The sequence below is a fragment of the Pterocles gutturalis genome, unplaced genomic scaffold, assembly GCF_000699245.1.
Source record: "Pterocles gutturalis isolate BGI_N339 unplaced genomic scaffold, ASM69924v1 scaffold35071, whole genome shotgun sequence".
Lineage (NCBI taxonomy): Eukaryota > Metazoa > Chordata > Aves > Pterocliformes > Pteroclidae > Pterocles > Pterocles gutturalis.
Window position 1 is genome coordinate 1 of NW_010099145.1, and position 23,006 is coordinate 23,006.

Sequence of the window (23,006 nt, forward strand, 5' to 3'; positions counted from 1 at the left end):
TCTGTGATTCTGTGTGATTCTGTGATAGTGTTTCCCTTGTGTTTTCTAGTAGTGTGCAATGGATACAGCTTCTGACATGTAGGACATTGATTTATTCTAGACTGTTTGAAAGGCTGAAATCATTTTCCTTGATCTTGTGACAGTGAGTGGACACCTAAGCATTACCAAACAGTGAAAGACAGATTGACTTGGTTTTGGCCTCTAATTCCAGTAACATGAAAGAAAAAGTAGCCCTTTTTAGCTGGTGCCTACCATGATTCATTCACTCATTTCTATCAGCTCCTTAGGATATATTGTTCTTCTAGCTTTTGGTGTTTCTAACTTTGTAGCATGTTTTATTTTTGTTTCCTTGACTGTCTTCTGCTAAACATGTAACTTGGCATAGTGTACCAGCCCTTCCCCTGTCAAGTTCCACAGCAAGTAAAGTAAAAGCCTTAGACAATGATAAAGTTAACTTATGAAGCATTTTAATATGCTCATAAAGTAAAAATAAGTGTGTTATATTTGAAATAGTCTTTTATTAAATTGTCATGTGCTACGGTTTCTGTAGGTTAAGTAGTATCAACACAGACTTTGAATTCCTGGCCCACTGAAGTAAATCAGACTGAGATTTAATCATAAATGTATTACTATTACAGCAGAGCTATGCATCCTATGAGGCAACTTCTGTAGGAAGGGGTAATTTTTATTATTATGCCAACTGACTTGTCTTTTATTTCTTTACTCACAGATTGCAACAAAAGATGGTGCACTTTGGAAAGTGGCTTTCTGAGCTACTATGAAAATGATAAAACTACCACTCCTAGTGGTATGATTGACATCAATGAAGTAATCTGTCTTGTAGTACACAAGTCAGACTTCTTTTTAAACAGAGGGTAGGTTTCCAAATTAATACTTCAGTAAGCAAACTCAGGTATTTCGAAAATTTAATTATGAGTTTTGAGAACCGTTCATTTGTTCCTAAATTTTGAACATGCAATTTAGAAAAAAAATCTGAATTGTTTTATGTTGACTTCAAGAAATAAGTGCTAAGTGGTATTTGGGGATTTTTTTTTTAATAGTGATATAGTGAAAGTGTTAGGGTAATTTTAAAAGGGCAGCATAAATAAGATACATATTTTTCTTATTAAAACTGTAATGCATATTCTCAGTGCTTAAAAGGTTACATGGTGATAAATTGAACAATTAATGCTCCTGTTTCTTTCTGAGATTGACCTCTGCCTCAAGCCAAAACTCTTGCTGTTTCTTCCTGATAATAATGCAGCAGATTAGAATTCTGCAAGTGAAGACAGCAGTGTCACCGTTGAACGTTGTGTTAGTTTGAAGAGACCTTTTTTGATGGGGTTTTTTTTTTCTTTTGTAACTCTTCACATCCCATTTGTACATCAAACCATGATGTGGAGATTCACCTAAATCTGAGTTGCATCCCAGTGATACCTGATTTCTTTAGGGCAACATTTTTGTTTAAACTATACTTATAAACTCCATAACTGTTGCTTTTAAATTTCTTTCGTGTGTGTGTATGTAAAATTACAAGTATAATACTGTAATGCTTGTAGTTACAAAGCAAAAGTGTCTGCAAAGAGTCTATTCAGTAAGCTTCTGGAAAAGGTAATGGGAAGAAAAGACTTGAGCTACTAGGGAGGTTAAGGGCGTTCAGAGGGGAGAAATCCTGAAACATGGTGATGCCTCGACATACTATAAAATACAGTGGAGATGGTGTTCACTATTCTGCAGAAGCATAGCTTTGTGGTATCCAGAAAAAAAGAAAAGTATTGCTTTCTTCTGTCATTGTATCTAACCTATGGCTTGCTGCATATTGAAATGATTCCACTCAGGATAGTACCTGAATTAGAAACGTGTTGGCTGAATACTTCACTTTTAGGGAATGACTAACCTTCTGCTGTGCTTCACCTGCTATTGAGTAGTTTTATGAAAAACTTCCTTAAATTTGATACTTCATATAGTGAAACAATTTTCCTTAAAATGTCTATTCTGTTAGTCAGAATTAAATGTTTACAAATAATTTTCAAAGTGGTTATTGAAAATGAGAGAACTGATTCATGTTCACTTCTCCAGATTTAGACAAATCTTGACCTCCAACATTGGAAGGAAAAAGCGTACTCTTATCTATTTGGATTATAGGGAGAGATCACAGATTAATTCATACTATAAATTTGTGAATCATAGTTTAGAAGTTAAAGACTGACCTAAATCCCAACAAGACATTTACTTTCCAAATTCCACCCCAGTTTTAACTGGTTGCCTCCTTCTTCTTTTACTATCCTTATTATTTGTCAGTTAAAAAGTAAAAAAACTGGGGAAAATCTGTTTAAATATGATATACTTTTTAAAAATTAATAAAAAAAAAAACACCAAGAAACCCCCTCAAAAAACTTTTAAGAACTTCTTGAGCTACAGCAACTTCAAAGGGTAGTCATAAACATGACAGAACCCAAGTGTACTTGGTGGTGGCAGGTGATACAAAGAGTGGCAGCAACCACGGATTTTGCCCTAGGAGGTTTAGGCTGGTTGATAGGAAAAGCCTGTTCATTAGAAGGGTGGTGGAGAACAGGAATGGGTTGCTGAGAGAAATAGTTGTGTCCATCCTCGAAATGTTTGGAGGCTTTTCGTGGCTGTTCTCATCTATGGTTAGTTGTAGTCCTGCTTTGAGCAGATTAGATTAAGTGACATCTAAAAGTCCCTTTGAACCAACATTTCTATGATTCTATGGTAATTCATTTACAACTTCCCATTCATTGAGTTAGACTGCTTATATTAAACCTAAACAAAATGTTTTGAAAGCATCACAAAAATGTACTTGCTGAAATCAGATAAACTTGCAAAAGCAAAAAATTCCCTGTGAATATTAATGACTATATGTAAACATTTTTATTAATTTCAGAATTACTGAAAAAACAATTATGCAGTAGCCTCTAAACATTAATGTATTAATGACCTCAAAAGCACTTTGATGATATTGTGTTATAAAATCCTCTGTTATAAGCTGGGTTGTACTTGTAAGATTGGAGAAGAAATGCAGGTGTATTCCATTCCATAGGTATGAAAGAATGAAAAAATAGAGAAATGGGACTCGTGTGTCTACTGTTATGAAGACTAAATACTGCTGCCTTTTTCCTCTTGCTTGTTTTAGGGACATCTTTACCTTTGAAATCTACTTAATTTCAGAACGTGTTTTTCTATTTGGAGTTGAAACTGCATATTCACAAAGAAAATGGACTTGGGCAATAGCTAAGGTAATACTGATAATTATCTTTTCCAGTTGGGCCAGAAGCCTTTGCACAAAGAATAAAGTGTCATTGTTAGCTTAAAATCCTCTGAAAAGCCATTCTTGATGAATGCTAATCTATCTTGTGCGTAAAGGTTTCTTGTGCAGCAGGAAGAAATAACTTGTGTGATTTAATATTTGAAACAAGGTAATAAAATAAAATGTAAAAGGAATTGAAGCAACATTTTAATGCCGGCCTTAAGAATATATTAAAGGTACTCTAGTATAAAGACATATACTGTATGAATTTATTTCAGCTAGGTTGTTTATGACTGCAATTCTGTATTATTTGTTGAAACAATTCATAAAGCAGTACAGTATTTTATACAGTACCAAATGCTAATGGTCACATTGCTAATTACTTCAATTGTGGTTTAAAAAGCAGATATATTTGAGTTGTAGGGTGCTAATGGACAAAATATGTTTTACTTGATTTTATAGTTTAAATTTAGTGTCTTTATGGGTTTATGAATGATAAATCTGGAAGGTTTTTTTTTTTAATGCGACTTTCATCCTTGAATCTTATAGATTTGCAATATCTTGATTTGGGGTTTTCTGTGGGGAAGAGGGATTTTTTTCTTCATTTGACTCACCCCATTTTCTTTGGTAGCATTTTGTTCCCCCTGTGGCTGAATGCTTATTAGAGAGAGACTGTGACCTGATTGGCCAGCTGTACTACAAAGATTGCCATAACCTGGATCAATGGAGAAAAGGCTGGTTTGCTATAGAGAAGTCAAGCCTTTATTTTTGTCTTGAAATGGAGAATGCTGAAGAAGATTCCATCTATCTAAGGAGGTTGCAAGAGCTAAGTAAGAATTTTGCTTAACATCTAGAATGTGGGAAATATTCTATGGAATTAATTCACTATTAAGGACATTTCTAATACATTTTAAAGTCATAAACGTTAGGAAGATCAGTAACTATTCCTTTGCATGAGCCAGTTGCTATTCCAACTCTTATCTATATATGGAGTTGGTGAAGTTCTGTTTTGGATTTTTTTCCCTACTTAGAGGCATGCGCTAGAGACTTTTTTTGCAGCTTCATAATGAATGAAGACAATTTTTGTTCTAGTTGCAGCAGTATCTTTCTTACAGGAGTAGAGAATTGAATAATAATATATGACCTTTTGGGATTATTGTCTCGTATTTTTGACAGGGCAGAAATGCTCACTGCAGAACATGTTCTTGAGATGATTGACAGTCCTAGTTTTAAAATACTCAAATATACTGGAAAAAATTATAATTCTCTTGGAAAACTTTTTCACAGACTAATAGACTTCTTTTTTCTGACACTAAAAATATTCTTTGCTCAATATAATGACATGGAAAGATAAGAGTATTTATACAAATGGTCTTCTATGACCAATTTTATATCGTCTGTAATTATACTCTGAATCCTCTTTAAGCATGTCTGCCCTGTTTGTTTTTATATTGAACAAGGTAATATGAATGAAAGTAAAAGTAGTTTGAGATTTTATATTAAAATAACTGAGAAAATTATTTAGCTCTTTAGTGATGATCCTCTTTGTAAATGCTGTCAGATTGTGGACTGTTTTGCAGGAACTTGCCTGAATGCCATTGGTCTTTCTACTGTTTATTTAATGCCACCTTATATTTGCTGTGAATAACACCGTGAAGGTGGCTTTTAATCAGAAATATATTTGTACCTCTAGCTATCTTTTACCTTACAAATACTTTTTGATCTTGATTCAGAATTAGAAGGTTAGATAGTAGGAGAACTGTTGCTTATACTAGTTTTGATATTACAACTGTAATTGCACCTACCCTAATAAGATAAGAATCTAAAATCTGTGCATATCTCAAGTATAGAAATGAAACACACATTTAGCTTTTGGTTAAAAATTGTTTTTGCTTGGCTTTTGATTTTTAAATATTTGTTGTATAATAGACCTGTATTTCTTGGAAATATATGTCCATACGGCTGTCTTTCCTTTAATTCCTAGTTTCTCCAAAATAAATCTGTTCCACTATTAAGACTGAATTGTATAACTGAAATTTGCCAAATAATGAATCATCAGTGGAAGTATAGTCACTTACCTTCTTGATATTTGACTCAGTAAATGTAAATGAGGCCAGGAGAGTATGTGATACAAAATCATCATGTAACACGCATCAGAGTGTGTTTATTGAGCTTTACTGATATTCAGGACTTTACTGCCTCTGGAAATTAGTTGAGATAAGATGTGGATTATATATAAGACCTAAGCTTTGAAAGAATTAACTTTTGAATTAGTAAACAGGTTACTGCTCTTAGTATACTGCACAGTGTAGTTTTATAAGCACTGTTACTGGAAATTCTACAGATGCGTTTTCTGTATTATGTATAATGTAGATGTTTTGCAAGGTGCTTTTTTTTAGCAGGAGTAGCATAAGGCAGCATAAAGAAGGGTGACAGTGATCTTCACAGTATAACATATAACTCACGTTATGTTATTTTAAGTACCTGCAGCCATTAGGGTGCAAGTAACTTAATGGACTAAAATATCCAACTTATTTCTGAGTCATTATGTCTTCTAAAACTTCTATTTACAAGTTTAATTTTAAAATAATAAAGCACTGTAGCATGTTTTCACATTAAAAAGTACCTGTTTAACTTTTCTTTATGATTTTCTCTATTAATATTCTTGTAAATGTGAGTGTATTGTGGTATTTTCTGGAGTTTTGTTTCTATTATCAGCCACATTCTTTATATGAAATATTTAAGAATTCCATGTTCCTTTTGTACCTGAGGGTCATTTTGAAAAAACATGTCTATGTGTGCATGCATGTATGTGTTTGTCTATATGTGTCTGTGTAAATCATATGAATGTGTATGTGGTTTTGTTTCAGCAATTAGTAGTATGATGCAAAATGGAGAGAAAATAGATGTCCTGCTGCTTGTTGAAAAAGGAAGGTAAGGTTCCCATCTGAATAAAGATTTGATCTGCTTTTATGTTGATGTCTTAGAATTCTTACTGATCATTCATGGAGCTTTTTCACCTGTGGTTGCTAGTGAGAGAGTAAATTTGCAGACTATTTAAAGGAGGGAAAGTCTTCGTGTATTAATTATGTTTCATGTCTGTGTCAGGAAATGTTAACAAGTATTGCTTAATTAAAAGCAGTTTTCCCACTGAGAAAATTATTCCCAGTCAGATTAGTTTGCCAATAATGGTTTCTTCAAAAGGACCTAACTTCTTTTACCCTGTAAAGAAAGAGGACCTCTTTGGAGCATTTACCATTTACTGGTTTTTATCACACACAATTTTTTATCCCACTTATGTCCCAGAATTTTGTCTCAGTCTGTGTAGGTCAGGACTGAGAGGGTCTGTATGAGTCCCCTGGTTAGTCTTATTGTAATATCTGATCCCAGTTAACAACGTACTAGATGGAAAGAAACATACTTGTGAAGCAAACGTGATCCATATTTGCTTTCAAGTAGGTAATATTCTGCTGAGATGACTCTGTCAAATATAGTGACATGGGAGGTTGAAACTTGAGGTGAGGTATGTTATTTCTGCCTCATATCTTGGTACGAATTTAAATACGAAAGTAAAATTATTGAAAATAATTATTATTTTGTAATCAATTTTTTTTTTTTTAATTTCACTGATAGATTATTGGGCAAATGTGTAAGAAGTGGTGCAGTGTTTACACAGCAATACTTCTGAACAGCCAATAATAGGTCAATAAAGGAAGATTGTTTTTCTCTTTGTTAGGGAAACAAAAAAAGCCTGGCAGATACCTTTGACATCTATTCAGAATTGGAGAAACTTGTTGAAGAAACTTATTGTAACTTGTGTGTTTTGAATTTTAGCTTCATGAAATACTGTTTAAGATTTGGAATTCAGTAACGTGATAGAGATGAGGAACAAACATTTTTTCCCATTGGGTTCTTTTTTTTTTTTTTTTTTTTTTTTTTTAAGAAGCATATTGAAAGATTCAGCGTTTAGTAAGCAGCATAAACCAAACAGGGAACCAGAGGTATCCTATTCAAGGTGCAGTCTAATATATGAATACAGGCTGTGCATCCAATTTCATAGATATCAGAACTGAGCAAAACTTCAAGCTCCAAGTCCACTATTATTATTTCAATATTTCTGTCAAGTGAGGGTAGGTTTTCCCTGAACTGCTTTAATAGTTTAATGGAAATTCTGGACTATTTGAAAATAAATTCAACAGGGGTACTGACTGATTTATGGTAGCCATGAATATGTTTTTCTTCACTGAAGTCTGCTGTAAAGAATTTAAATGCATAGTGTTCACATTATCTTAACCATTAAAAGCCATTTGGGTATATAAGCTTTGGCATAGTGATTCTTGCTTAGGGAATTACTCCAAAAGTATCCAGGTGTTCAGCACAGTTGCCTGATACTGCATCTTGCAGTGATAAGAAATTTAATGTGTGTGTGGGGAAAATGATTGAGTATAAAAGCACCTTTATCTTTAGACTCAATTATTGTAAATGGAAACAAAACTAGCAGTCCTCCCTCTGCCCCTCCGTACCTTAGATAAATTAATTAATACTTTTGAGACCTCATCAATATCAGCTAAATGATGTATCTCATGATGTATCTCAGTTTCTAGGTTTTCCTATTTTTTCTATTATTTTATACCAGTGGTTATGTAATGCCAACTTTGGCATAGATTAGTCAATTGGAAGAGACCCTATGTACTGATCTATTGACAATTTTCACATTAATTTGTTAGTCACTTAAGTGCAGGATAAATTATAAAATCCAGAAAGACAGTATTGCAAGAATGAAACAAAACACAAGATTTTTCCAGAATTAAGAAAAGTCTGAAAAAAAACAAAAACAAACCAAAACAAAAAAACCCCACCCCTTTTTTATTGCATAAAGCCTTTTTTTTGCATAAAGAAATAAATGTGGTCAATGTCTTACAGCATCTTGCAAAATTTTATTAGAAGAAATTATTAAAATACCCTGAGTATTTTTCTACTGAAACTTATACTGTTCTTCTGTTGTTTTTGTTACTGACTTCAAGCTAACTTCCCGTTACTTACTTAAGCCTTTTTTTCAAGTCTTAGTCATTGGGTTGATCAGTTAGAGAAAATCGTAAATTACATGTATCACATACTGTTTTATTTGACATTTTTTTCTATTGGCTACTGTAGCCAAAAGAATTACTTAAGTTGTTACAAATTACTCTAACTTAAGAGTGATTGCGTACGCAAGTAAACAGTTTCAGAACTACAAAAATTTCATCTTACTGCTGAAATAATTATAATGTAATAAATCTATGAATTCTGGACTTTTAAAAAATGCTTAGTAAATGTATGTGTATGTTAAATTAGTGAGGTACATAAATTTAATGTTCATCTGGTCCATAACTACTCAGAGGAAGAGTTTACAGTTGATTCTGGGCTCCAAGGTGCTTGCCAGGTTGTATAAAATGCAATTCAGAGAGAGTACTACCAAAAGGCGTGTGAGATTTTTCTGAAGTGTCTTAGGTATGAATACAATTCACTCCTGCCCCCCTTTTTTTCCCCTCTTCCTCTAGCCTGTTTTCTACTTAGCACCTTGCTGTTCATTTATTCTCTATCTGACATGTTCAGCAAAAGAGGACTACCAGCTCAGAAATCAGAGGTGGTAATCATACAACACATTGCAAAGTAATAGCGTATCATGAGAGGCTGAACCAGACAAAAACATTTTCAAAACAAGAAGACTGTTTCTCTTTTGAAGTTCGCTGTTCATTTTGAAGCTCAGTATACTTCCTAAATTTTCACAATAACCCTAAACTTTTTCTAATTCTAGATTTTTTTTCCAGATGTCAAAGATGTTTCATGTTTGTCTTTGGGTATCTTTGCTAAAGTAAATTACAGAGGAACATAATCCCTTTTGTGGCACCTATGTTATTGCACTCTGATCTCTATTGGAACATATTGTCCAATGTTAGAACTATCTCCAACCCAGATGGAAATCCCAATTTCTCAAACGACTGTTTTCTTATGCCATAAGCAGATGGTTATTTGTCTCCTCTTATGTTCTGCTTTCATAGTTTAAATTGTTATTGACTTCTTGATAAAAGTGGCAAGCCATTTTCCAGATTTCTGTGTCTGACACTTCCCTCCGTTACACAGAGATGTCCTCTGGTTTACTCCGTGTTCAGTTTGGGTTTTTTTCCCCTTGGTCTCTCCTGTCTTTTTGTAAAATTTCTGAACAGACTGGTAATAGTGGATCTCCTGTTGCCATCCGAATGGAAGTTGCATAGTAGGTGAAGAAGCTGCTCCTGTGTAGGACATCAGAGGGATATGCACACTGAAGAGAATAAAGGTGTCTGAAAACAACTATATACAGTAATTTTAATACTTTAAGGAAAAACAGTGTGCAGACAATTCAGTTTTAAATGTTTCTGTTTTTCTGTAGTAATTTAAGCTCTCTTAGGTGTCAGTGAATATTTTCAGACCATAATGTAGTCCAGATGGTGCTTTTTTTTTTTTTTTTTTTTTTTCTTACACTTCTCTGGTAGTTAGCTCTTTCTTGTTATAGATAATAAACCTTCCCTACATACTGACACAATTTCTTTATTCTGATGGTTCATTAATTACAATGCTTTCTTCTTAACCCTTTGATAATAGCAGTAAGATTTCTTGTAAAATACAGTTACAAGCAGAAAATTCTAGAATCCAGAAATAATCTAAACATAAGACTCAAATGAGTGAAAGGACTTGTGATTCCGTTATAATGTGCTGGATATAAGACCCTTAATATCCTTTGAAGAAATATTGCTAGTGTTTGTTATGTATCTGTAGTTATTAGTGGAATTTCTATGCTTTACTTGCAGTTTGGTTATTCTGATATAATTTCATAACAATGCATACCTCTTAGTACCTCTGTTTTCAGATATGTAGATTATTAAAATCACTTGAAAATTGCTGGAGGGCACAGAGCTGTGCTGATGTCTGTTTCTCACCCTTTCTCCCCACAACCCCTACCCAGAATCACTTAGTATCACTGCTTTCCCAGTGCAAAGTTGTGCAACAAAGGATAGAGGCATAGCTGAAGCTAGTGGACTTTGCAGGATGGATTAAAGAGAAGCTTTTGTACTGTTCTGGATGAAGTGTGCTAGTATATATTTTTTGCCTGGCTGCTGGTGCAGAAAGATGTGATGGTAGTCCACGATAAAGTTGAAAAGCTAACAATAGCTTCCTTGATGTTGAGACTAGGTGATCTTGGACTGCTGCAGTCATTTGTGCCAATTGGGTTGCCTCTTTGCAATGAAATCTACATTGGTGGTCCTTCTTGTTTGTTTGAGTAGCTAAATTATTAATTTCTTGGGTATGGACTGTATGTGCTTCACACTTAACAGAGCAAAAACTCAGACATTATTCACCGCGTAGTCATTATTGTTTATTTGTTATGAAGTGTGTGCTCTTTATCAATTTTTTGAACTGGAAGTAGCACATATATAAATATACTGTAGAAGGCACTGAATTTATATTGTAGGAATGCATTGGGTTCAGCGTCTGTGCAAAGTAGTTTTTAGTCTGTGTGCTAGGTAGATACATTGCAGTAGAAATTATTTCAAACATGATTACTTCAGTAAGCTTAGAAGTATTCTTGACATTAAGTTGCTCCGTTTTGTGGTACCTGGGACATCAGTACACTTCAGCCTGTGTTTATATGCTTAGTCTTAAGCCTTGCATTTAATATAACTTTATATTTTGATAATAGCAGTTAGTTCAGTGGGGAGTGTATGTATTTGTTATTACTACTGTCTCTGAAAACTGTGTGGAAGAGATGATATTGACATGAAAAGCAGAAGCTAGATCCACAAAGCTGTCTCTATTACTTCATGAAGTTCTGTAGAAGACTGCTACTGTGCTTTGAGGAAAGTTTTGCTTTTCTGGTGGTAACTCTTCATGGACATCAACAGTTGGTTTCCAAGTAGGAAAAACATGTTGTTAAGTTTGTCTGAAAGTGTTAAAATTAAAAGGAATACTTAAATTTCTTATTTGTACATTGTTGTATGTTTTTATGATTTAAATGTGTCCTAGGTGTGTTCTCTCTGCCAAAAGTACTGCAGTTTGAGATGAGCTTACTATGCCACTTCTACAGTAAATTGACTGAATTCTGAACAGTGTCTGGTACTGGTTTTATTTCCTTTTCTCCCTTCTTCTCTTTTATGCTGTTGGAGTAAATGCTGACCTTGCTTCTCTGACTTATCTGACTTTCATAGGTGACTGCTCTGGAGATTTTTATCTGGGCAAAGTTGTGGGGTTTTTTTTTTGTTTGTTTGTTTTGTTTTTTTGTTTTGTTTTTATATAAATTTTTTATATAAAATGCTTTGGGTTTTTTCTAAAAATATGAATTTCTAAAATAATTAAAATGAATTTTTGTTTGTATTTTGATGGAAGTATTTTCATAGAAGTTCAGTAGAACATTTTAACTTTTCCTGGTTAGCAAATAAGTTGTCATTAAAGAAAATGGATCCCCTACATTTCTTCAGTGGGACATGAAGGTTATGTACGTAGAAAAGTTTGCTTGCTATTTTAACATATAAACCTTTTGTTTATTACACATATGCATATGGATGGACATACATTCTTAAACTTTTCAATTTTGGAATTGTCTCTGAGGAGCTAGCCTGTCAGGGGTAAATGGAGGAGATTATTGCAGCATGTTTCAATAGTAAAATTGGAATAGGGCCATGCTTGGAGATAAACAGGTCATTAAAGTGTTGCATTAACTTATTCTACCTCAACTCTTAGTTTTTTCATACACATTCCTTAGCTCTGTGATTTCCTGGGGGTGATATTTGTAAAGGAGGGAAGTTCAGTATGTCTCAGCTCCTCTACAGTAGTGTGGAGGGGTGGGGAATAGAGGAGAAGGAAAGCCTTTTCTAGTATTGAAAGTTGTCTCTAAATCTTTCCCACTTGACTGTGACTTGGACTTATGAATCCACAGTGTAGGAGCAAGACTGAAGAAAAGTGATTAAAATGTTGGTCAGGTCCTTTCAAAGGCCTGTGACAGTGTTTGTGGATCTTCTTTCATTTATTGTGACACTGCCAGTACAAACGTAGTTGGAAGAAAAAAGATGCTGTAACAATAGGCTACCATCACAACTTTTATGTGTTGGAAGGTGCCTTGATGTCTTATTCTAAGTATTTCTTATTTTTTGCAGACATCTACTATGTTGCTGTAGTACAAGAACACCAGTTTTCTATTTCTTTCCTGCATTCAAAATATCATTATACTTTTCAGAACACTATACATCCATGGCCATACGAAGCTGGATTTCATGGTCTGGTATACTGCAATTGAAAAAGCAGCAGGTACAGATGGTAATGCATTACAAGATCAGCAGCTCAGCAAAAATGATGTTCCTATTGTAGTGAACAGCTGTATAGCATTTGTTACACAGTATGGTAAGTATAGTGGATTTTATTCAACCTAAGATCATTTGTATAGTACCTAAGGCCCCACACCATCAGATCTTACTGAATGAGTTTATATATTGTCTAAAGTAAAACCATATTCCTCATTAGCCTCACCACTCTTTGATGTGATGGTGAAGTACACTGACACACATCTGAAAATGGGCACTTTGGGGAAGCACAGCTTGGCAGATGCCCTTTATAGACACCTTCCCATTTTAAAAATTGACTTGTTTGCCTGATGTATCTCAGCCTTGGGGTCCAGTGCCTCAGTGCAGAACATCTCAGCCACGAAAATAAGCTATGTGACCCAGGAAAGGCTATGGCCTGGACTGGTCAGCATGTCTTCTGGGAAACTGATTTTAAATGTGGAGTTGAATTCAGTCTTAAGGATGCTGTTTTTTTTAGCACAACAGCCTAAAGGCTAAAGGACATATAGTTAGTTATCAGTTGTTTAAGTAAATTTTTCCAGTATAACTTTCCATAGCATTAGTTCATATGGGCATGATGTCTGTGTCCTTTTTGCTACTGCAAATTCATCAGTTTTTCTTGTGAAATGCTAAATACATATCAACCGTGTACAAATCTGTGTTCTGGATAAATGTGTCTGTAACCTCTGTGAGTATGAGAAAGCCTAATTTATTTTTCAGTGATTGAAGTTTAACTTTTGCATATGGCAACACTGCATTATGGTAAATAGTTGTGTCTGGGTTACAGCTATTGACTAAGACGAAGAAAAAAAATGTTTTTGCTGAGTTAGTTATTAATCATTAGCAACAGCAATTATTCTAAGTGTAGTTTACACTGTTTCATGCACTGAAGTGTTGTTAAAGCAGGATAATTATGTCCGCCACTCAGAACAATTGCTCATGTGTGTTCTAAATTAAAATTCAATTTCCTAATGTCTTTTAAATAAGTAGATCTTTATTGAAAAATATGTTTTATCAGGCTCAGGATTACTGGGTGTTAAAATACTTTTATGAAAGCTGAAGGAATTATTTGTATGCATTACTTGTATGCATACATGTTTTTGTGTCATCATGGTAAAGGTTCTGTCGTTAGTTGTGGTCTACAGGTGACAGACACTATCAGGTCCCACAGCTGTTCCTAACAGTAACGACACAAAGGCAGCATCAAATGGTAGTGCTTGTGGGCACTACAGGAAAAATGAATTGCAAGAACATAAGACATGCTTTAATAGGTTTTGACAGAGTGCTTATGTTGACAGGTACATAAGAAAAACAGGGTTTTGTATAAAATTCTCTTTCAAGAAATGTGGGCAACATAGGAAAACCTCTACAAGGAGAAACAATGGGACTGCACATCTATGCCAAACTTCCACAACTTTTAAAAGAAAAAAGGGTTTTGGCTACTCTCATATGCAATAATTTACTTGTGTTTTAGACTAAGATTTTTTTCCAAATTGGCTTTGGGCTTTGGTGTTTTTAGTTGTTAAATACAAGAATGGTGGCTGCCTGATGTCTTCCTGAACATGGGAAAAATCAGAAAAAAGAATACTTTCTACTAATCTTGAGGTTTTTAAGAGTGAAATGTTTCAGACTGGATGAATACAGTATTACTTTACTGAGTGTTAAGCTGAGTTGATCAGTAGGGTTATAAAATTTTCAGAGTTTTGCTTGTGAAAGCAGCTGTGTTTTATTTGTAATACAGTACCAGTTATCAAAACTTCTTTCCTTTACTGTGCCCTTTGAAGCTATTGTTTTAGGAAGTCCTGAAGAGATTTGGGGATTTGAATTGCCTGTAAAGTATTACTGAAATTGCGATCCCAGGCTTGCTTAATATTATGACGTGTATTTTTGTAAAGAGGTCTGTTTGGGTCTAAGCAGACTTGGCAGTTTTTTTACTAGTAAAGTGAGTATGTGCAAAAAATCAGAGAGATTTCAATAGGAAATACAATGGCTTTGACAGCCAGGTATGCTTGTCATATAACCATGTTTGGAAATTTTAAAAGAATATTCAATTTTGCATTTATTTATTTTTCTGTCCTGTATATCTCTCATTTAGGTTTAGGTAGCAAGCAGATCTACCTTAAGAATGGTGATTCTTCCAATGTGGCTGAACTGCTGGAAAGCTTCAGAAAAGATGCAAGGAGTGTTAAACTAAGAGCAGGAAAACATCAGCTTGAAGATGTGACAGATGTGTTGAAAAGTTTTCTTTCTCAAATAGATGATGCACTTCTCACTAAAGAACTTTATCCATTCTGGATATCTGCGTTAGGTAATGTATTCAATAACACTCAATACAAGGTGGTATGCACACTTACAGTATCAAATTTGAGGAGGTTTTTGATTACTTGCACTGTGTCAACATATGTTATTTGCTAATTGTCAAAACAATTGTAGTGAGGGAAAAAAACGTTTAAAACTTGTCTGCAATAGACTTATGTTAATCAGAAATTATTTTACTAATAATAATTAGTATTAGAATAGTCGTAGAATAATAATAATAAATAGCAGTGTTTCCTTGATAATGTATCTGTAAACAGTAGACCAATATTGCACTGTGTCATCATTGGACCAGCCAAGTTAAGAAGTGCTGATTAATATTTTATGGAAGCATGGATGATAAAATTCAAGAAATAGACAAATGTTAGAGTAGGAAAAAGGTGTGTACAGTCTTTTGATCACATGTAGAAGTTTAGTTCAAAAGTGGCAAAATGTTGATGCTATTATCTACGTGATTAATAAATGACAGTCTTGCTGCTTAAATTCTTCAAATATATTTTATGAACATTCACATAAAGTTACCTATATTAGCAATGTAAACTTGTTAACAACTGTTACTTGTTTTTTGTTTCCTTAGAAATATTAATTTAATTTGAAAGAAAATTTAAGTAACTTCAACCCAAACTGTAACTTGTGACATATTTAAAACATGAGGATATGTGTTTCTGTATGCTTGAAAACAGAACCATGGAATTACTAATGCATTAATTAGTTACTCATTACATAAATTGTGATAATTTTATAGTGTTCTTACAAAGCAGCTATATTTCTATTTGTTTCTATATTGCAGTATTAAAGACTGCAAGAAACAAACTCCTTCCTTCCCAAACTGTGCTATGGGATTGGAGATGATGCATAGCAATAGGGCATGCATAGGAAAAGCTAAGATAGGACATTAATTTCTGCATTAATGCATTGAAATCATATAGGCCTATTTACTGTGTGGCTAGTTTTTTCTTTAAAATAAGATGTTAAAGCATATTCCTCCCTGATTTTGATTAAGTTCAAACATATGGAGGTTGCTTTAATATGAACCACCAGAAGTTTGGGAAATTCAAGTATGAATATTACACATTTTTGCCCTTTAAGCTTGATTTGAGCAAACTAGAGGAAAGAATATTAAGAATTTATTCACTTATCACAAGATTGCTCTCATGAGAAATCAGAAAAAGTTGCATCTGTAACAGCTTAGATGTAAGTTAGTTCTTTTGTGTAAATGCATGATGTTGTTACAGTGATTTAACTTCCTGATTTGTACATGGGGCTAAAATTCTGCTTCAGCTTTACAGCAGAGAATCCTGTCTTGTTGTAGTTAAGTGGCACTGAAAGTACTTGTGGGAAGACTAAAACACTTAGGAAGACAGAGTAGAAGGCCTTTAAAGTAATTTTGTGTTGTTTGTTTGTTTTGTCATCCAATTGCTGAAGAAATCTAAATGGTGCAGTAGTTAGTGGAGAGTGCTAGCAGTCAGCTGGAAGAGATGAGAGTTCTTCTGTGCTTTTTCTTTTCAAAAACTTGAGAGTAGCAAGGTACTGAGAAGAAAAACCTAAATAAATAAATATATTAGCTTTGCTCATGCCCCAAGCAGGATTATGCTCTGTAGTATGCGGCACAGGGAGGAAGACCTAACTTGAAGGTAGAGAGCTATGTCTGTGTCTTGGATACTGGAATTGCCAAGACTGGAACTCCTGTCATTGGCTCTGCTACTGTTCAGCCATGTAACTTTCTTCACCACCTGTTCCCCTTTGCTCTCCTCTTGTCAGTCTTATGTATTTGGATCTTTAAACTACTTTGGGCCAATAGAAAATAAAAAAAAGATTAAAAGGTGTTTTCCTTTCTCATCTCTGGGAACTCTTAGAAGTACATTTGCACTTGTGCATGCACATATGCGCTCACACATGTACACACACAAACTACAGATTAAATATCCTTTGAGAGGAAAAGCAGTTGCTATCCTGGAATTTAGTCTTAAACTGTAGCAAATGGTGCTTGAATATAGAACTGTCCCTCTTTACTGCTGATATTGTTTCCTTGCACTGCTGTACAATAATAGACTTTGTAATACAATCTAGTAGATTGTTAGTATTGCCTTTATGAAGAAGAGGTTGATTGGGTAAATTGTAATTTTAAATGACTAGGTGATGCCAATACAGTTAATGAGAACTGCTTTTCGTTTTTAGTGTGCATTGGTTTTAATGCTTAATGATTATTATTTTCTGGCAGATACACAGAATGAAAAGGAACGTGTGAGGAAGTATGGAGCTTTTATTCGGACGCTTCCACCAGTCAATAGGGCAACTTTGGCTGCTTTAATTGAACATCTTTACAGGTCAATGCAAATGATGCACTGTAGCAGAAAAATTACTGTAGTGTGTTCTTAGTATAACTATCATAAATAAAATGTGGCTTTTTTTCATTTAACTAGTAAGCATTAAAAGCTTACCTAGTTGTGACAATTAATTATATTTGATTCCCTTAATGTGTTTTTTCTTTGGTTGTGTTTTTAGCAGTAGGTATCTATAAATATCAGTGGGATGGAACAGCCTTACAGCAAGAGAGGGTTGCCAGTTTATGTGTCCAAGCAGGGTAATTTTTATGTAGCTTCTTTATATTAACTCATTTTAACCCGGTCTGCTGGTCTTCCAGAGGATTGTTGCAAATAATTCTTGAAATTAAAATATTTTTTCATGGAAAATTACCTTCTCCACAATCTGTATTGAACATAATAACTTTGAGAATTAGCTACTCTTTCTGTTTTTCATCAGTGCTTTATTTTGCAACTGAGGTAGCAGTAGAGAACGTCCAAAATAGAAACCTGTTTAAGCAACAAAGGTCATGTCTTATTCCTAGATCAAATAAGCAGTAGCAAATGTATAAAAAATGTGTGACTTGCACTGATCCTGCAGTGTCATGGTTAAATAGTAATGGCCTGTATTATATTATATTATCTATTGAACAAGTCAAATTATATTCCTGGTAATGGTGGTGGGTAGAGAATGTGCAGAACCTCTTCTTTACAGGATGTTGTGTTCAGAAGTTACATTACATAGTCAGGTACATAGCAGATGTCCTTTAAAAGCTGTTTATGTGATTATTGAATTGATTGGTGCCATTATTGGGATAAAGATTATATTGCATTTAATGACGTTTCTAAGCATATCTGGTTCAGATATATTAATATGCTGTTATATCCGTTCTGAAAGTAGTTTGAATTCATGTGTATAACAGCCAAAATTCTGTGATATGTTAAAATGTTTGCTTCTAAAAGAGGACGCATTATGGAAACAACAGAACTGATGGAAACTTTACTATAAGTATAGAAACTAAGAAGTGTCTCATTTCTTTGCAGATTTTGTTTGATCTTAGGTCATAAGTTTGTAGCATATGCTTATGCAATGTAATATAGCAAAGCTGTATTTAGCATTGGTGCAGCCTCAGCTTGAGTCCTGTGTGCAGTTCTGGGTCCTACAGCTTAAGAAGGATGTGAAGGTCCTTGAATGTGTCCGGAGGAGAGCAACAAAGCTGGTGAAAGGGCCAGAAGGAATGTCCTATGAGGAGTGGCTCAAGCCTTTGGGCTTGTCTACTTTGGAGAGAAGGAGGCTGAGGCGGAACCTCATTGCTCTCTACAGCTTCCTGATGAGGGGAAGTAGAGAGGGAGGTGCTGAGCTCTTCTCCCTGGTATCCAATGATAAGACACATGGGAATGGTTCAAAGCTGCGCCTGGGGAGCTTAAGACTTGATATTAGGAAGCATTTCTTTACCGAAAGGGTGGCCAAATACTGGAACAGGCTTCCTAGAGGTGTGGCCAATATCCCAAGCTTGTCACTGTTTAAAGAGGCATTTGGACAATGCCCTTAATAACATGCTTTAGCTTTTGGTCAGCCCTTAAGTGATCAGGCAGTCACACTAGATGATCACTGTGAGTCCCTTCCAAAGGAACTGTTCTATTCTATTTTTGTTTTATTCTAAATAATTTTGATATCAATTGAGATGCAAATTGAAAAGATAAGTTTTCATTTCTGTAATGAGATGTGAGATAAAGAATATAAAGAAATAAATATTAAAAAGAATAATATTAGATTTTTTTTTCATTGCATTTAATGTAGTTATTCTTTTTGAAATGCACTCCATATTCTGTAGAGGAGCCTCAGACAATTAAAGGAACAACGAAGTCTTCTAAATATGTTTATTTTTCCTTCAACAGGGTGCAGAAGTGTTCTGAAATCAATCATATGAACCCTCACAACCTAGCCATGGTGTTTTCTTCATGCTTATTTCAAACTAAAGGCCAAACTAGTGAAGAAGTCAATGTAATTGAAGATCTAATTAAAAATTATGTGCAACTTTTTGATGTAGGTATCATTATATAGAAGTGTCCTAATATAGAAATCTTCTTAAAGGTCATCTTTCTGTTAGTTGCACTGAGGATTTACATGGCTTTTGAACTCTAATTCAGTGGATGTTGTTCTTTGTCTGCTTTAAATTTTCTTTCCCAGCTAGTTTCGCCTGTGTAGGAAAGACTATATTTATAGAATTGCTATGAGTGACTGTTTTCCAAAATGGTGCACATTCTTCTTGCTGACACCAGCATACTGATTTTAAGAAAATTGTAAGATTATGACTGTGAAAAATAACACATATTCAAATTTTATGGGTCTGATCAGAACTGAAGCACAGAAGAATTACGTGTTCTTAATCTCTGAGCTTTGGTTACAATAAAGACTAGAGAAAGGGTTTGTTTCCTTAGGCCTAGAAAGAACATTTAATCCAACTGGATAGAAAAGATACTACTAGCAGCGATTTGTATTCGCCATTTTTACATAGAGTTTTCTCTGCCACCATAACATTGTCTGTTTTTCATGGAGTCCTCTCTCTGCTAATATTCATTTGGTAAAGTTTATGGTAATGAATCCTATCAATGAAGTGCTGTTTCTGAGTGACAGAATATTTTGCATAGCTGCTTCTATAAGAACATGATTAACAGTATTGTTAATTTTAACAATAGTTATTAATATTATTTACTGTTATTAGATGTAAGCATTCCTCTGTTTTTGTATTTATCTTAGTTTATTACATTAAATCAGTATTTGCTAGTTTCTGTTGTAATTTTTATACTAGGTCCCTTATACTTACTAATTGATCAGAAATGATCCATTTTAAACAGATAAATGAAGACCAGGTCAAACAAATGGACATAGAGAACAGCTTTATTACCAGATGGAAAGACACTCAGGTAAGTGGCAAATATAAACTGGTATGAAAACAATTTTGACAATGACTATGTTATTGTTTACAGGTTTTTTATACCTAGATTTCCAAATGTAAATTTCTGAGTTTGTATAGTGACCAATGTTGTTAATTACCGAGCTGAGGGAAATGAAGTAAAATTAAAGAGGAGGCATAAACTGATAAAGCAAAACAATTTTGTGTAAAGCATACTGTGGAATTTTTTTCTGGCCTGGGCAATGGGATAATTTACAGCTTGCTATGTACTTTTACTATGTTTCATAAATTGTACTAGAAGGAAATGATCAACATATTTAAGTGTGAGAGTGATGACCTGTCTTTTTTAATTTTAAACATACAAATTAAATACCTTCAAGTGTACATTTATACGTTATTATTTCATGAGATTTGCTTATACATAGTCTCTTGTCACTAAAGTTTCACCATCCCTTTGAGTTTAAAACATCTGAATCTTTAGCCACATCCTGTTTTGTGACTCTTTCTAGAACCTCTATGCACAAATACTATTTAGGGAGGCTTCAGATGTATATTAACAGTCAAGCTGAACTTTGAGACACAACGTAAGAAAATGGGAGATCTCATGCCATTTATTGTCATCTTGAGTTCCAGTCTTACCTGTAACAACTTTTGAATAAGTTCAGAGTGGTAAGAAACAGTGAAGTGGCAGCTATCTGGACAGTATTTGTGTACAGTCTTAATTAAAGCAAAAATTGGTTAGTTTCATAACACTGACAAGGTTGTTGAATTAAGAGAGGTAAAAGGAAATGCAGGGAGCTTAAAAGCTTTTTCAAAGTAGTGGAGGAGAAGCTTTCAGTGCTTTTTGGAGCTTATAGGGCTTTAGAAATGAATAGAAAGCTAGCAGAAAAAAAATCTGTTGGCTTCCTTGCCCCTTCCAGCAACAGTTTTGTGGTAACTTGTAATCCATCATTAAGATGACAGGGTCTTGCAAATACATGTTGAAATTGCATGTTCTGTGAATTGCTATCTGGAGTCTTATTTTTATCTCGTATTCCCTTATTGTCTCGGTCAGAGTGGCATTAAGCTTTCTGACCATAATGACCTACTGTGAATGTGCATATAGAAGGTAGAATGCCTGTTTCCTCCTTTTGGTGCCTGGTGGGGAGTGACCAAGTCACTGGGAAACAATTTAAAGTTTATTTCTAGTGTATGCCTTGCAGAATGGAAACATCTGCCTTGGTAATGGCAAAAACCAACCCAAATTTAATATCCCTAAGAGCATTCTGCAAGGCAGGGGTTGAAATATTTTTAATGGAACTTATTGGTTCTGGCGTCCATGAAAAGGACCTTACTGAGATTAGAGAATAAAATTTTGAAGCCTAAGATAGTGAACGTGCATAGACTTTTAAGTACATTCTTTTCTGTGGTTTTAGAACAAAAATTTATATTTGTTACAGCTTTTTACACTATTAACATTTTCTGAGCAACTCTGGGAAGCGGTAATGGTTAAACGTTTGTAATACCTTCTGGAAAAATTAGGGAGATATAGGCATAGTTTCATGAGTATAGAAAGAGATAGTGGAGAGATTTTATTAGATAGGGAGAAAAAAGTACAAAGGAAACTAAAAAGACTGTTGGTGGATTGAATAATATAGTAGCAACTGCTGGCTAGGTGGGTTTGTCTAAAACTGAAGCTGTGTGGAATATAGAGAAGACCCAAAGAAAGTGGTTTTGTTCTGTATTTTTTCCACCCCAGATACCACTGCGAAATCACCTTTATGAGGTGTATTATGTTTAGAAGGCTGCCTGTTGAAGAAAAAGACTTGCTTTTGTTTTTTTTAAAATAAAAGTCTAAGCTTTCTAAAATTAATAAGGTTTTTATTAAAAAGTTTCCAGCACCTGAAAAACTAGTCCTCCAAATTTTGAACTTTATAATCAGATTAGAACATTCATGAATAATTGGCCCTGTTTGGACTGGTGTCCCTGGGACTCCAGGGTTGTTGGGAGGCAGAGCTATAGAAAGATTGAACTGGGATTTTAACTGTTCTTATTTTGTACTCAGAAAAGTTTCTAGTATTAATAATCAGCTTTCTGAACTGATGGTTACACCTGCTGTGTTAATAGACTCTGTCTTGATTCTCATAACACACATGGCTAAGCTTTGAAGTTTTTATAAAAAAAGGTAATATCACCTTAACCTTAAAAATTAAACAAAATCAGGCCATTGGCATTCTTTTCTGCAAGCGTGCATTGTTGGCTCATGATCAGCTCAAGATTCTTCTTGGCAAAGCTGCTTTCCAGCTGTTTGATCCCCGGTGTGTACTGATGCCTGGGATTACTCCTACCAAGGTGCGAGAGTTGAATTTCCCGTTGCTGAACTTCGTGAGATTCCTCTCTGCCCAGTTCTCCAGCCTGTTGAGGTCCTTCTGAATGTATCAGCCACTCCTCCCAGTTTAGTACCATCTGCAGACTTCTTGAGGATGTGGTCTGTCCCATTATCCAGGTCATTGATGAAGGTTAATAGTCTCCTAGGTGTTCAGACAGTTTTTGATCCACATTACTGCCTACTTATGGAAACTGTATTTTGTCATCTTGTTGATAATGATGTTATGGGAGACACTGTCAAAGACTTTAGTAAAACTGAGGTGAACAACATCTGCTGCTATGCCTTCATCCACTAATTGTGGACTAATCACTGTAGAAGACTCAGTTTGGTTAAGCGTGATTTCCTCTTTGTAAGTCTATGCTGACTAAACCCAATCACCTTGGTCTTACTCATGTGTTTGGAAATGCTTTCCAGGAGGATTTTCTCCATCGCCTTCCCAGGGACTGAGGTGAGATTGACCAGCTTGTAGCTCCCCAAATCTTC

The 23,006-nt window shown here is 34.6% G+C and overlaps 1 protein-coding gene across 1 annotated transcript; it reads left to right on the forward strand.

The window, feature by feature from the left end:
• Window positions 1-693: 693 nt before the first annotated feature.
• Window positions 694-21,783, forward strand: LOC104463231 (arf-GAP with Rho-GAP domain, ANK repeat and PH domain-containing protein 2-like). Its single transcript, XM_010075472.1, has 10 exons — window positions 694-875; window positions 3,155-3,257; window positions 3,900-4,098; window positions 6,139-6,202; window positions 12,516-12,679; window positions 14,714-14,926; window positions 17,156-17,261; window positions 19,137-19,284; window positions 20,097-20,172; window positions 21,713-21,783. Exons 1-10 carry the CDS (start codon window positions 694-696, stop codon window positions 21,781-21,783), a joined length of 1,326 nt encoding a protein of 441 aa, XP_010073774.1.
• Window positions 21,784-23,006: the final 1,223 nt, after the last annotated feature.